At 46.4% G+C, this 16,380-nt stretch overlaps 1 protein-coding gene across 1 annotated transcript in view; it reads left to right on the forward strand.

Annotated features, from left to right (window-relative positions):
* LOC135539624 (plexin-A1-like) overlaps positions 1-16,380 on the forward strand; it is a 284,575-nt gene that overhangs the window by 250,727 nt on the left and 17,468 nt on the right. Inside the window, 6 exon segments of the mRNA XM_064965616.1 lie at positions 1-33; positions 3,528-3,762; positions 8,600-8,742; positions 12,260-12,516; positions 15,091-15,157; positions 16,050-16,196. The exon segment at positions 1-33 is cut by the window's left edge and continues 111 nt beyond it. Coding sequence (XP_064821688.1) covers positions 1-33; positions 3,528-3,762; positions 8,600-8,742; positions 12,260-12,516; positions 15,091-15,157; positions 16,050-16,196 — 882 coding nt within the window.

Below are 16,380 nucleotides of genomic sequence, written 5' to 3' on the forward strand. Positions count from 1 at the left end.
TGGCCCAACCACACCGGAGAACACAAAGTCACCGTAAGTATTCTACTGATGCCTCTTCGCCTTTGGTTTGGGCTGTGCTGTGTGTCGTCTTGTGCGTCATTGGATCGCACTTGTGTCGCAATCACGTTTCATCTCTCTGGTTTTTCGCTCGTCTTGTTTGTCTCGCTTTACATCCTCTTTCTGTTCTATACTCTTTCAATATCACATGACAGTCCGGTCTCCTCTTTTGTCATGTCCATATCCCCATCCCTCTATTCCTTCCTCTTTTCCTCTTGCCTGGATTAGGTTCAAAGGAAGAGTAGAAGAGGATGGAGAGAGCATCAGAAGGATGGACCATTTCATTCTCGCCGTCTCTTCTACTCTTCTTTTGGACGACCGCTCTCTCTCCATTGCGTTGTTCTTTTTTCCGTTCGCATACAAATCCACACACATTGAGGCTTCCGGTGCGTAACGTTGACTGTGTTCATAGGCACGGCAACTTGATGAATTCAATTCTTTTTAATTTGGCTGACGATTTCTGCAGGGATTTGCGTAGACATTGGTATCCAATGCAGCCCAGTAAATGACGCATGGCCAACGAGGTCCATGTCTATATTTTCAGTCCCTCGGTTGCATGTGGTGGTTTGATCGATTGTTGGCCGGCAAATTACAATTCAAGGCCTACTTGGTTTGAAAGGGTTACCAAGGGTGTATCTCAATGCACATCATGTTTTTTCTAGACTCCCCTCGTCTCCTTTTCTTCTGCACTGATTACCACAATGTTGTGACAAGGATAGGAATTGGAGCTGCATCTTAGTAGCCTAGTTTTTGAAAGTAATTTTACACTGAGCAAAAATATAAATGCAACATGCAACAATTTCGAAGATTTTACTGAGATACAGTTCACAAAAGGATATCTGTCAATTTAAATAAATGTATTAGGCCCTACTCTATGGATTTCACAAAACTGGGAATACAGATATGCATCTGTTGGTCACAGAGAACTTTTTGTTTTTTAAAGGAAGGGACATGGATCAGAAAACCAGTCCGTATCTGGTGTGACCACCATTTGCCTTATGCAGCACAACACATCTCCTTCACACAGAGTTGTATCAGGCTGTTGATTGTAGCCTGTGGATGTTGTCCCACTCCTCTTCAATGGCTGTGCAAGGTTGCTGGATATTGTCGGAAACTGGAACGCGCTGTTGTACACGTCGATCCAGAGCAACCCAAGCATACTCAATGGGTGACATGTCTGGTGAGTATGCAGGCCATGGAAGAACTGGGACATTTTCAGCTTCCAGGAATTGTGTACAGATCCTTGCGAAACATGAGTTGATGGTGGCGGATGAACGGCACGACAACGGGCCTCAGGATCTTGTTACGGTATCTCTGTCCATCGATCAAATGCAATTGTGTTCTTTGTCCGTAGCTTATACCTGCCCGTACCATAACCCCACCGCCACCATGGGGCGCTCTGTTTATAACGTCGACATCAGCAAACCACTTGCCCACGCGATGCCATACACGCTGTCTGCCATCTGCCCGTCACAGTCGAAAGAGGGATTCATTTGTGAAGAGCACACTTCTCCAGCGGGCCAGTGGCTATCAGCGGGGCAAACGCTCACCTTCGAATTCGGTTACGGCGCTGAACGGCAGTCAGGTCGTGACCCTGTGAGAGGTTGTGCAGACCAACAGTTTCATCAGCTGTCTGGGTGGCTGGTCTCAGACGATCCCGCAGGTGAAGAAGCCGGATGTGGAGGTCCTGGGCTGTAAAGTGGTTACACGTGGTCTGCGGTTGTGATGCCAGTTGGACGTACTGCCAAATGCTCTAAAACAATGTTGGAGGCGGCTTATGGTAGGGAAATTCTCTGGCATCAGCTCTGGTGGACATTCCTGCCTGCAGTCAGCAGGCCAATTGCACGCTCCTTCAAAACTTGAGGCATTGGTGGCATTGTGGTGTGTGACAAAATTACACATTTTAGAGTGGCCTTTTATCGTCCCTCGGACATGGTGCAGGTGTGTAATTATCAATGCTTTTCCTGAATCGGCTTCTTGATATGCCACACCTTTCAGGTGGATGAATTATTTTGGCAAATGAGAAATGCTCACTAACAGGGTTGTAAACAAATTTGTGCACAACATTTGAGAGAAATACTATTTTTTGCATGTGGAACATTTCTGGGATCTTCTATTTCAGCTTGTGAAACATGGGAACAACACTTTACATGTTGCGTTTTATATTTTTGTTCAGTGTCGTTGAAACTAGGGCTTGTGTCATTCATACTGTGCGAAGGTCTTCTAGCCCGGGCATGGCGACAAGAAACGTATTCAACTAGGTTTGGAATATGCTCACGCGCTGTCACACACATGCACCAGCTTTGTAGTGTAGCGCTAGTGTTACAGGCGTTGGTTTGTCAATTTCTGTTTTGAGGTTGGACTTGTGCTCATCAGCACGTAGGGCGCACCGATTGGTGTCGACTCATTAATCAGTATTGTGTTGCACCTGTGCTGGTTGCCATCTTGTTAGTGTGAAGGTGTTTCACTTGTGCTGGCCCAGGTGCTATTTAAGAGTGGCTGGCCCAGTGCCCTTGTTGTCTTGAGAGAAGTGGAGGGTCAACACCTTTTAGTTGGCGCTCCCTATTTGATATCTCGAAAAACATTTTCTTTGTCTGATTTCCCATATTTAGTTTGCTCCACCTTTTTTTGGTTTGTTTCCTGTCTTTGTTTGGTGTGGGTTTGTCTTTTGTTTTCCTCGTCTTAGAGGGGCTCATGGTGTGTGTCTTTTAGGTTCCTGTTGTTGGACACCCTCAAGAGTGTCTTTCAAAACCCCTCCTAAACCCCCAGCTGTTTTGGTTGTTGGTCAGTGACTGTTAGTTTCCCCACTTCTGTTTGAGTGACGTTTTTGGTTTTCTCGCTGGGGAACGTATCACTAGCATGTGTGACAGACACTGGTGTGTGAGAGAGACTCTATATGGCTTGTTGGGGTCTGCCTGTGCAAATTACGGCTGTTAAATGGACATTTCAAAAATGTACTACGTATTTATAATCCCCAACGTCAACGTATGTTTTTTCAAAAATACAAAAATACACAAAAAAATAATAATTTAAAACATTTGCGCGTTTCTGTTTTGTAGTAAAAAATATAAAGATAAGTGTCTCCAATGCCTACTCATAATTAGTTAACATCACACAATGCACACCGATGATGTCATTGGAAACACTTATCTTTCTCTATTTTTTTACTACAAAACAGAAACACTCAATCTTTTTTATTACATATGTTGATGGTGGTGCTGGAAATGCTGAAAATGAAGTTGAAAAATATTGACATTTCCCTTTAACAGCTCCTCACTGAGAGAGGTTTGGGAGGTAATGGATAACTAGATGGAAATAGCAGCGACAAAGAGCTGGAAGTCCTGTGGTGTGTGTGTGTCTATTTCTGCTAAATTACATCTAATGCACCTTATGACTGTGTTGAAATGTGTTTTAAAGGTATTGTCCTATGAAGAATCTAAAACCGTGTGTGTCCCCCCCCCCTCCCCAAGGTGCGCGTTGGGGGCTTTGAGTACTCCCCCGGTACCATCCAGATCTACTCTGACAGCCTGCTTACCCTGCCCGCCATCATCGGCATCGGAGGGGGCGGCGGCCTGCTCCTATTGGTCATCATCGCCGTGCTCATCGCCTACAAGAGGAAGTCGCGGGATGCCGACCGCACGCTGAAACGCCTGCAGCTCCAAATGGACAACCTGGAGTCCCGGGTGGCGCTGGAGTGCAAGGAAGGTAAGCCACACCTGTCAATCAATTACATTAAATTCAATTAAATTCAACTTTTTTGACCTATTCAGGACGAGGAGGCTAAGCAACAGCTGTCAATCAACAAAAAGTAGGCCAGGTTTCTCGCGACTTGAGGGGCTACTGCACTGGTGGTGCAGACATCTGTTCCAGCCCAGCACACGAACAGTCGCTGAATCGTGGTCTTCCTGAGGAGAATACAAAATGAATCGAAATAGGAGAGTGGCGTTCTAGAGGCAGAGCAGGACAAGCTCAATATCCATGTACTTCCTCTCCATCCAAAAACACACACACACACACACACACAAAATGGCCCTCCCACTGGGTGCTGCTTGCTCTTGGTACCCATCCAGAAGAACACTTTGATCGGGGCTCCGCCGCCCGGCGCCAGATGTTGGGTTCCTCCCCAATGCGAGGTCTGCTTGGATGGCCTTTCTGTTTTAGGAAGGGAGGGAGGGAGGGAGGGAGAGAGAATGGTAGATGGAGAGAGAGAGATGAAAAGGGGGTGGAAGAGCTGGGGAGAGAGAGAGAGAGAGAGAGAGAGAGAGAGGAAGGGAAGGAAGGAAAGAGAGGGCGGGAGAGGGGGGGAGGGTGTCTGCAACGCGTGCTCTCACATTAACATTTGTTCATTTGGCAACACTCCTGATCTGGTGGGAGGCCAATGATACTGTCTGTCTATCTGTTTTTGGGAGAGAGTGGAAATAGAGTAGACTTGATTTTAGGCTTCCTTAAAGAGAGATGGAGAGAATGGGAGCGCGAGAGAAGAGAGAGGTTTGAGGATTCCGTAAGGAGAGTGAGAGAGAGCGAGTGAGAGATTTGGATAGTGTGTAGATTTGAATGCGCCATAAGGGGAATCATACTGCAGCATCTGCTCTGCAGTTTAGAGAACCTAGAAGTAGCCCATCCCATGCTTAAATATTTTCACAAGATAGCGAGACTGTAGCCTGGGTACCGGTCTGTTTATCTAACATTCCACTCCTTATACTCTGTGTCATTGCCAAAGAATGACCCGAGTGTAATGTCAGCTAAACCGACTGGTACCCAGGCTGGCAAGACTGGTGTGATATGAAGCATTCTTAGTAACAATGCATTGTACAGTTAAAAAACACAGAGTGCAGGAGACCGGGCTGTGGTCCCTGTCATCACAATGGCCATCTCTGCCCAGCGCCACATGGCAACAGACACCGATTGGCCGCCGTCTTCGCCACACTGTCCATCCAGGGGTCACCACCTTGTCTGTCCCCCACAGTCACCACAGATGGATGGAGAGCGACAGGGAGAGATAGGCAAAGGTGCATAGGGAGAGATGGATAGAGCCCCAGAGACTGGAGAGATGGATAGAGTCACAGAGAAGGGAGAGATGGATAGCGAGAGGGGGAGATACAGGTGCGAATGGATAGAGGGACAAGAGGCAGGGTGTGATAAAGCAACCGAGAGATGGATAGAGGGAAGGAGGGTATGTGAAAGGGAGGTACAGGTAGAAATGGATAGAGAGAGATGAGGGGACACAGAAACGGAGAAAAGGGCATAAGGAGAGATGGATCAAAGGACATAGAGAGGGTAAGATGGATAGAGAGCGATGGGGGGGTGGGGGGGGGGGGGTCACAGGGAGGTGGATAAAGAAGGACAGAGAAAAACGATATGTGAGCGAGAGATCGATCAGACTGTTTATTTCCTGATTTGTTTGTGGGGTTTCTTTAGTCAAGATGACACGACAAGAGACGGAGAGATTATTCACACAAGAGTTCTCACATGCGCCGAATACAACCGTGAAATGCTTAAGAAAATATTTACAAAGTAAACAAAATAAGATGAAAAGTAACACAACAAAATGTCAGTAACGAGGCTATATACAGAGGGTGCCGGTTCCAAGTCAATGTGCGGTGGAACAAGTTAGTCGAGGTGAAGTGACAACAACAAAGGGCAGGGTGTCCATGTAAAAAGTCCGTTGGCCATTTTATTAAGTGTTCAGCAGTCTTATGGCTTGGGGGTAGAAGCCTGTCAGGAGCCTTTTGGACCTAGACTTGGCCCTCTGGTACCGTGTGCTGTGCGGTAGCAGAGAGAACATTCTATGACTTGGGTGACTGGACACTCTGACAATGTTTTGGGGACTTCCTCTGACACCGCCTAATATAGAGATTCTGGATGGCAGGAAGCTTGGCCCCAGTGATGTACTGGGCAGTACGCATTACCCTCTGTAGCGCCTTACTGTCAGATGCCGAGCAGTTGCCATACCAGGCTTTGATGCAGTCGGTCAGGATACTCTCGATGGTGCAGCTGTATAACTTTTTGAGGATCTGGGGACCCATGCCAAATCTTTTCAGTCTCCTGAGGGGGAATAGGTGTTGTCGTGCCCTCTTCACGACTGTCTTGGTGTGTTCGGACCATGATAGTTTGTTGGTGATGTGGAAACCAAGGAACTTGAAACTCTCGACCAGCTCCACGACAGCCCTGTCAATATTAGCGGGGGCTTGTTCGGCTCACCTTTTCCTGTAGTCCACGACCAGCTCCTTTGTCTTGCTCACATTGAGGGAGTGTTGTTGTCCTGAAACCACACTACCAGGTCTCTGACGACCTCCTTATAGGCTGTCTCATCGTTGCCGGTGATCAGGCCTACTACTGTTTTGTTGTCAGCAAACTTATTGATGGTGTTGGAGTCGTGCTTGCCCATGCAGTTGTGGGTGAACAGGGAGTACAGTAGGGGACTAAGCATGCACCCCCTGATTGTCCCCAGTGTTGGTTGTTGCCTACCCATACCACCTGGGGGTGGCCTGTCAGGATGTCCTGGATCCAGTTGCAGAGGGAGGTGTTTAGTCCCAGGGTCCTTAGCTTAAATCAAATCAAATGTTTTATTTGTCACATACACATGGTTAGCAGATGTTAATGCGAGTGTAGCGAAATGCTTGTGCTTCTAGTTCTGACAATGCAGTAATAACCAACAAGTAATCTAACTAACAATTCCAAAACTAATTTCTTATAAACAGTGTAAGGGGATAAAGAATATGTACATAAAGATATGAATGAGTGATGGTGCAGAGCAGCATAGGCAAGATACAGTAGATGGTATCGAGTACAGTATATACACATGAGATGAGTATGTAAACAAAGTGGCATAGTTAAAGTGGCTAGTGATACATGTATTACATAAGGATGCAGTAGATGATAGAGTACAGTATATACGTATACATATGAGATGAATAATGTAGGGTATGGAAACATTATATTAGGTAGCATTCTTTAAAGTGGCTAGTGATATATTTTACATCCTTTCCCATCAATTCCCATTATTGAAGTGGCTGGAGTTGACTCGGTGTGTTGGCAGCAGCCACTCAATGTTAGTGGTTGCTGTTTAACAGTCTGATGGCCTTGAGATAGAAGCTGTTTTTCAGTCTCTCGGACCCAGCTTTGATGCACCTGTACTGACCTCGCCTTCTGGATGATAGCGGGGTGAACAGGCAGTGGCTCGGGTGGGTGTTGTTCTTGATGATCTTTGTGGCCTTCCTGTAACATCGGGTGGTGTAGTTGTCCAGGAGGGCAGGTAGTTTGCCCCCGGTGATGCGTTGTGCAGACCTCACTACCCTCTGGAGAGCCTTACGGTTGTGGGCGGAGCTGTTGCCGTACCAGGCGGTGATACAGCCCGCCAGGATGCTCTCGATTGTGCATCTGTAGAAGTTTGTGAGTGCTTTTGGTGACAAGCCAAATTTCTTCAGCCTGCTGCTGCGCCTTCTTCACGATGCTGTCTGTGTGAGTGGACCAATTCAGTTTGTCTGTGATGTGTATGCCGAGGAACTTAAAACTTACTACCCTCTCCACTACTGTTCCATCGATGTGGATAGGGGGGTGTTCCATCTGCTGTTTCCTGAAGTCCACAATCATCTCCTTAGTTTTGTTGACGTTGAGTGTGAGGTTATTGTCCTGACACCACACTCCGAGGGCCCTCACCTCCTCCCTGTAGGCCGTCTCGTCGTTGTTGGTAATCAAGCCTACCACTGTTGTGTCGTCCGCGAACTTGATGATTGAGTTGGAGGCGTGCGTTGCCGCGCAGTCGTGGGTGAACAGGGAGTACAGGAGAGGGCTCAGAACGCACCCTTGTGGGGCCCCAGTGTTGAGGATCAGCGGGGTGGAGATGTTGTTGCCTACCCTCACCACCTGGGGGCGGCCCGTCAGGAAGTCCAGTACCCAGTTGCACAGGGAGGGGTCGAGCTTAGTGATGAGCTTCGTGGGCACTATGGTGTTGAACACCGAGCTGTAGTCAATGAACAGCATTTTCACATAGGTGTTCCTTTTGTCCAGATGGGAAAGGGCCGTGTGGAGTGCGATGGAGAATGCGTCATCTGTGGATCTGTTGGGACGGTATGTGAATTGGAGTGGGTCCAGGGTTTCTGGGATGATGATGATGTGAGCCATGACCAGCCTTTCAAAGCACTTCATGGCCACCGACTTCAGATGCCACTGAAATGGAGGGGACCTACAATGGGTCACAGGACACTCATGTAGAGAGCAGAATGTGTATGAACAGTGGGGCACACTAAGATGTATCATGCGGCCACTCTGCTGCGTGTGGAGCTCTGCGGTAGAGAGAGAGGTGAAATGTGTGTTTGCGTAGGTGTGTGTCCATATTTCTTCCAGCTCTTGGTGTACTCTCTACTCTACCCGAGTTCACGTAAAATCAGTCCATAATGTTTCGCTTTTATCCTACAACAACACTGACACATATTTAACGCATGACCAATGTTAAAACGGTCAATGCCATTCTGTACGTACATTAACAATAGATTAACTATCATTGTGCCTCTCTACTCCTCCCTCCCTTCTCTCTCCTAAGCCTTTGCGGAGCTGCAGACAGACATCCACGAGCTGACCCAGGAGCTGGACGGAGCTGGCATCCCCTTTCTAGACTACAGAACCTATGCCATGAGGGTCCTCTTCCCCGGTATCGAGGACCACCCCGTGCTCAAGGAGATGGAGGTACGGGTCAGTAACGCCCAGGGTTCCAATTTTGCATGGACTCTTAGGGGTGATTTCATTCTCGTGGGGGGGGGGGGGGCTTGTACTCAAAACATGGTAACCCCATAGCAATGCTGATCTAGGATCAGGTCCTCCTGATCCTAATAGAATCTGATAGACCTATTATGGTCTAATAAGCGCTTGATCAGCACTCCTACACTGGAACACTGTGAATACGGGCCCGGAGACCTTTCTAATACTCTGGAAACGTTGAGACTGATAGATGGCCAGAGCATGTCCAGAGTTTGAGAAACAGGGCTCGCACATTCAATGTAACACTCTTCCATTCTATTCCATTATTTCGCCACCCAAGAGAGGTTACGTATCGATTATTCAACTGCGCCACATTGCATCGTCAGGTCAAGATAGCATGGCCTATAACCTATTAAAATGCTATCACGAGCACACACACACACACACGCACAGTTGAAGTCGGAAGTTTACATACACTTAGGTTGGAGTCATTAAAACTCGTTTTTCAACCACTCCACATATTTCTTGTTAACAAACTATAGTTTTGGCAAGTCAGTTAGGACATCCACTTTGTGCATGACACAAGTCATTTTTCCAACAATTGTTTAAAGACCGATCATTTCACTTATACCTCGCTGTATCACAATTTCAGTGGTCTGGTCTGACGAAACAGAAATAGAACTGTTTGGATATAATGATCATTGTTTGGTTTGGAGAAAAAAGGGGGAGGCTTGAAAGCCGAAGAACACCATCCCAAGCATGAAGCACGAGGGTGGCAGCATCATGTTGTGGGGGTGCTTTGCTGCAGGTGGAACTGGTGCACTTCACAAAATAGATGGCATCATGAGGTAGGAAAATGATGGGGATATATTGAAGCAATGTCTCAAGATATCAGTCAGGAAGTTAAAGCTTGGTCGCAAATGTGTCTTTCAAAAGGACAATGACCCCAATCACCCCAGGTTGTGGCAAAATGGCTTAAGAACAACAAAGTCAAGATATTGGAGTGGCCATCACAAAGCCCTGACCTCAATCCTATAGAAAATTTGTGGGCAGAACTGAAAAAGCATGTGTGAGCAAGGAGGCCTACAAACCTGACTCAGTCACACAAGCTCTGTCAGGAGGAATGGGCCAAAATTCACTCAACTTGTTGAGGGAAGCTTGTGGAAGGCTACCTGAAACGTTTGACCAAGTTGAACAATTTAAAGGCAATGCTACCAAATACTAATTGAGTGTACAGTGCCTTGCGAAAGTATTCGGCCCCCTTGAACTTTGCGACCTTTTGCCACATTTCAGGCTTCAAACATAAAGATATAAAACTGTATTTTTTGTGAAGAATCAACAACAAGTGGGACACAATCATGACGTGGAACGACATTTATTGGATATTTCGAACTTTTTTAACAAATCAAAAACTGAAAAATTTGGCGTGCAAAATTATTCAGCCCCCTTAAGTTAATACTTTGTAGCGCCACCTTTTGCTGCGATTACAGCTGTAAGTTGCTTGGGGTATGTCCCTATCAGTTTTCGCACATCGAGAGACTGAAATGTTTTCCCATTCCTCCTTGCAAAACAGCTCGAGCTCAGTGAGGTTGAATGGATGGAGAACATTTGTGAACAGCAGTTTTCAGTTCTTTCCACAGATTCTCAATTAGATTCAGGTCTGGACTTTGACTTGGCCATTCTAACACCTGGATATGTTTATTTTTGAACCATTCCATTGTAGATTTTGCTTTATGTTTTGTATCATTGTCTTGTTGGAAGACAAATCTCCGTCCCAGTCTCAGGTCTTTTGCAGACTCCATCAGGTTTTCTTCCAGAATGGTCCTGTATTTGGCTCCATCCATCTTCCCATCAATTTTAACCATCTTCTCTGTCCCTGCTGAAGAAAAGCATGCCCAAACCATGATGCTGCCACCACCATGTTTGACAGTGGGTATGGTGTGTTCAGGGTGATGAGCTGTGTTGCTTTTACACCAAACATAACGTTTTGAATTGTTACCAAAAAGTTCAATTTTGGTTTCATCTGACCAGAGCACCTTCTTCCACATGTTTGGTGTGTCTCCCAGGTGGCTTGTGGCAAACTTTAAACGACACTTTTTATGGATATCTTTAAGAAATGGCTTTCTTCTTGCCACTCTTCCATAAAGGCCAGATTTGTGCAATATACAACTGATTGTTGTCCTATGGACAGAGTCTCCCACCTCAGCTGTAGATCTCTGCAGTTCATCCAGAGTGATCATGGGCCTCTTGGCTGCATCTCTGATCAGTCTTCTCCTTGTATGAGCTGAAAGTTTAGAGGGACGGCCAGGTCTTGGTAGATTTGCAGTGGTCTGATACTCCTTCCATTTCAATATTATCGCTTGCACAGTGCTCATTGGGATGTTTAAAGCTTGGGAAATCTTTTTGTATCCAAATCCGGCTTTAAACTTCTTCACAACAGTATCTCGGACCTGCCTGGTGTGTTCCTTGTTCTTCATGATGCTCTCTGCGCTTTTAACGGACCTCTGAGACTATCACAGTGCAGGAGCATTTATACGGAGACTTGATTACACACAGGGGGATTGTATTTATCATCATTAGTCATTTAGGTCAACATTGGATCATTCAGAGATCCTCACTGAACTTCTGGAGAGAGTTTGCTGCACTGAAAGTAAAGGGGCTGAATAATTTTGCACGCCCAATTTTTCAGTTTTTGATTTGTTAAAAAAGTTTGAAATATCCAATAAATGTCGTTCCACTTCATGATTGTGTCCCACTTGTTGTTGATTCTTCACAAAAAAATACAGTTTTATATCTTTGTTTGAAGCCTGAAATGTGTCAAAAGGTCAAAGCTCAAGGGGGCCGAATACTTTCGCAAGGTACTGTATGTAAACTTCTGACCCACTGGGAATGTGATGAAAGAAATACAAGCTGAAATAAATCATTCTCTCTACTATTATTCTGACATTTCACATTCTTGAAATAAAGTGGTGATCCTAACTGACCTAAGACAGGGAATTTTGTCAGGAATTGTGAAAAACTGAGTTTAAATGTATTTGGCTGAGGTGTATGTAAACTTCCAACCTCAACTGTGCATACATACATAGACTTATAAGAAGATGCATTTTCTGGATGGTGCATGTATTGTACGTTATCAGCTCTGAGGGGTGAGGAGAGAGAGGAGCGTGACAGACGGCATATCTACTAGCTATGAACTGTATTGCACATCTGTCTGGCGCCTAGCATTGGATTTTCATTTGTATCCCAGATGCGATTAGCCTCAACTGTGGTGCGCCAATAAAATTTCTCGTCACGCTACCAGGTTTCTCCTTCCTACAAGACAACCAGCCACCACTGGCTGCTTTCAAAATAACCTGGTGGTCTAATGGGGGGGGGTTGTAGTTGTTTGATTCATACAGCTCCATGGAGAGTGTGTGTGCAAGTTTGTGCCTGTGTGCGCGACCAGGCGTCTGTGATATTGGGTCTTTTGTACCTCAAAGACTGCTCTGCCCCCTCTCTCTGATAGGTTCAGGCCAATGTGGAGAAGGCTCTCACCCTGTTCGGCCAGCTGCTCACCAAGAAGCACTTCCTCTTGACCTTCATCCGCACGCTAGAAGCACAACGCTCTTTCTCCATGAGAGACCGCGGCAACGTGGCGTCGCTGGTCATGACTGCGCTCCAGGGTGAGATGGAGTACGCCACAGGGGTGTTAAAGCAGCTCCTCTCAGACCTAATTGACAAGAACCTGGAGAGCAAGAACCACCCCAAGCTACTGTTGAGAAGGTACGGTCCACCATTGGGTTGTGTTGTGTTGGGCTGGTCTATCTGTGTAGCAGTGGGGGGATAGAGGGTTAGGACCCAGAGAGCACGAACCACCCCAAGCTGCTTCACAGAAGGTGCGGTTCGCTTAGGTTGGGGTGTGGTTGGGTTGGGCTTTGCTATATAATCATCAAGAACCTGGAAAGTGAGTACCACAACCAAAGGTTCTCCTTCGACGGTACGCTCCGCCTGTGTTAGGGTGGGTTGGGCTAGCCTATCTGCGTAGCCTATGAGGTGTAGAAGTGAGCCTGGTAGAAAGGAAAGAGAGCGGATTGAGCTGCCATTGCTTAGTGGTTAGCCGTTTTTTGTTATCATTTAGCTGCTTTAGTTATCAGTTAGCTGTCTTAGTTATCAGTTAGCTGTCTTAGTTATCAGTTATCCACTCTAACCTGTGTTAGGCTAAAGAGGGCCGCTGTAGACGGACAGTAACTGTAGCCTGCCTCTCCTCTCTCTCCCCCTCTCCTCCACCTCAGCATTGTCTCTGTCAGGAAGGATTACACCCCTGAGCACACCCACTGACTCCCACAGGAGGCCCAGCCACTCAGCCAGCCACAGGGCAGACAGGACTACTGAGCCAGACAGAGAGAGAGAGGGAAAAAGGGAGAGGGGGGGATGAGAGGGAAAGAGGGGGGGGGAGAGGGATAAGGAGAGAGATACAGGGAGAGAGAGCGAGGGAGGAAGACTGCGAGATGGGGAGAGTGTGAAAGGGGTTGTGGAGTATGGAAAGAGCGGGAATGACAAAGGTGACTAGGAGAGGGAGGGAGAGAGAGACGGAGTGCTAGTACGAATGAGAGATTACAGACAGAGAAAGATGGAGGTAGAGGAGGGTCAAGAGAGAAAGAGTGCACGGCACTGGGGAGCGAGGGAATGGAATGTTAAGGGAGTAAATGGGAGAAATATCCCAGGGGAGACAGAGACTGGTAATCAGTTGGGTAAGACCGAGAGAGAGACATGAAGAAAGGGATAGAGCGAAAAAGAGAGAAATGATAGACACAGGAATTAAACATGAAATCATGAAAAGGGGACGTTTTTCCCTCTCCATTGAGAGATATGTAATTAAAATCGAATCAAATAGATGACTTTGAGCCAGTCTGCTGCGGCGGTGAAATTGGCATGATGTCGCTAAAAGCCCCGCTGGAGGACTGTGGCACATACACTGTCCTGGTTATGAAGATGACACACATATTGGAGCTACAGAGTTCCCTTTGTGTGTTGGTGTTTTTAGATTTTAGACGACACTATTCCAAAACATTTTCCATGTTCATTATGAATTATACTACACTGCCATCCACACACGCACGCCCACACTTTCACTCACTCGCTCACTCGCTCACTCACTCACACCAGATTAGTAAGGAGTTGGTGTTCACCATCCCCAAGTATTAGGTCAGGTAGTGGCCAAAAGCATGTTCTTTCCTGGTCCACTCTACTTTCAACCCATCTACCTCTCATCTCCCTCTCCTCTATGCGAAGGGAAAAGAACACATTTTGCCCCACATCAAACAAATCTGAACAGACTTCTAGGATAGAAAAAAAGACTTCATGACTTTTCATCTCACAATCTCTGCTCCCAGTCTCAACCCTGGATAACCTGCTAGCTGGCACACACATACATACACACACACACACACACACATACACACATACACACACACACACACACACACACACACACACACACACACACACACACACACACACACACACACACACACACACACACACACACACACACACACACACACACACACACACACACACACACACACACACACACACACACAATCCTTGATTCATCCTTTTCTGAGTAATCATAGTCTCTGGGAATGTATTATTCAGGAGACGGCAGCACTGATTCTAAAAGGAGGGACAGAGGAGGGGGGGGTGAGAAAACAAAGCTTTCCCTCTTAAGTCCCTTCCTTTCATACTGTGTCACAAACACACGCGTGCGTGCACACACACTTCCCTCGTTGCTGTTAACAAATTAAATGTAGTAAGTCGCGTTAATTACAATGCCTTTTAATTACTTGTGTTTTTAACTTTCTTTCTGGAGGGGGGAACCTTTCTGGAGGCTCCTCATTACGAGCCAGGTTGGTGATTAGCAAGAGACGTTAACGAATTAGACTAATTGCTGTGTTTTTAATGAAGATTGCTGGGTTTGCTTTGAAAAAAGAAATGTGGGTTTTGTTATTTGAGTTAATTTGTTTGTGTGCTGAGAGAAGGGGGGGGGGGGGTGTTTGAAGGATATAGCCTACCAGCATTCTGTGGAATAATTTTAAGTTAAGCTCTTTGAAGTGTACTTCCGTGTTAAATACCTTTTCCCAGGGAAAAATGGTGTGTATTTGCTCTCAGTTACTAGCCCAAGGGGAGGAGGTTGGTCATTTGTTACTAGGAGGAAGAAGGCAGAATTCACTCCAAAATCTCCAACCCTTGTACAGTCGTTCCTCTGTCAGTCAAGTGTTGATTTATGTTGTTGCCATTAAACCTTTGTCATTCCAGAAGATAACGTTCTTCCTTTTCCTCCCCCCGTCCCCGTAGGACTGAGTCGGTGGCTGAGAAGATGCTCACCAACTGGTTCACATTCCTCCTCTACAAGTTCCTCAAGGTAAGTCTGTCAGGGACGCAAGCACGTGTTTCGTGTTCATTAGGCACCAAAGTGAAGAAAACTAACTGAAACAGGGAAGGACGACCTGGATTTGACCAATAAGAAAGGCTTGTTTTTGCCTTCCTTTGCAAACGCTTTCTTCTGCTCTGAATTGGTACGTCTACTCAAGTCTCAAGGAAAAGAGAGGGAACACACAAAAGTAAAGAACCCAGCTGGGTGGAAGGAGCAGAGAAATATGAGGAAATGGAGAAAAAGTTGAAGCCAGGGGGAGAAACTAGCACGAGACTAGCAAGAGTTGGAGGTGAGAATCACTGTGCTCGGCAGAAGTCAGAACGATAAAGGAACGAGGGGAGGAAAGGAGAAAAACCAGAGGCCCCACTAGCCAACCTCTCATTGCCTCGTTGACACCTTTCACGCAGCAGAGTGCTTTTTCGCTCCTGACTCGTTAACCTTCTGATAACTCCTCCATCAACTGCCACTAGCATTCTCTCAACGTTGGCCCCAAGCTGAGTGTACATTTCGAAACGTTCTACCTTATTAAATGCTGTTTTTCCCCGGGTTAAAATGCACAAGGGAGAAATTGCTACCCGGGAGTGGGTCACTTGTCACCATGCCAATAGCCGTGGGAGGCTTGCTACGACCTTATCGTTTAGCAGTGCCGTAGGCACTGTGGCTAATGGCAGATTGGATTGCACTAATTGTACCTTTCATGCATTATCAAACGTGACTTTCTCAAGTAAGTAAGCATACTTGTTGTCTTGCGTTTGAAGACTACTCTATTTCCTATTGTTTCCGAAATACTGAAATGAGTGTTGTGTGTATGCATCAGTGACATGTTACAAGAGCATTTATGTGTGTAAGTGACCTCTCACCTTTGCCCCTGTGTGTGTAGGAGTGTGCTGGCGAGCCTCTGTTCATGCTGTACTGTGCCATCAAGCAGCAGATGGAGAAGGGGCCTATAGACTCCATCACAGGAGAGGCGCGCTATTCCCTCAGCGAGGACAAGCTCATTAGACAGCAGATTGACTACAAGACCCTGGTCAGTACCGCAGTCACAGCTTGAATCACAAAAATAAACAGAACACTTTGACATCATCGCACTGCATCCAACCGTTCGTCTGGCTGGCTCGGTAATATAGTAGCTAGAATAGCATAGACATCAATAAAGCGACTTGGCATAACAGTATAATATGAGTTAATATGTAATACGAAACATAGTAGCT

The sequence above is a fragment of the Oncorhynchus masou genome, chromosome 5 (genome assembly GCF_036934945.1).
Source record: "Oncorhynchus masou masou isolate Uvic2021 chromosome 5, UVic_Omas_1.1, whole genome shotgun sequence".
NCBI classification, from domain to species: Eukaryota; Metazoa; Chordata; class Actinopteri; order Salmoniformes; family Salmonidae; genus Oncorhynchus; species Oncorhynchus masou.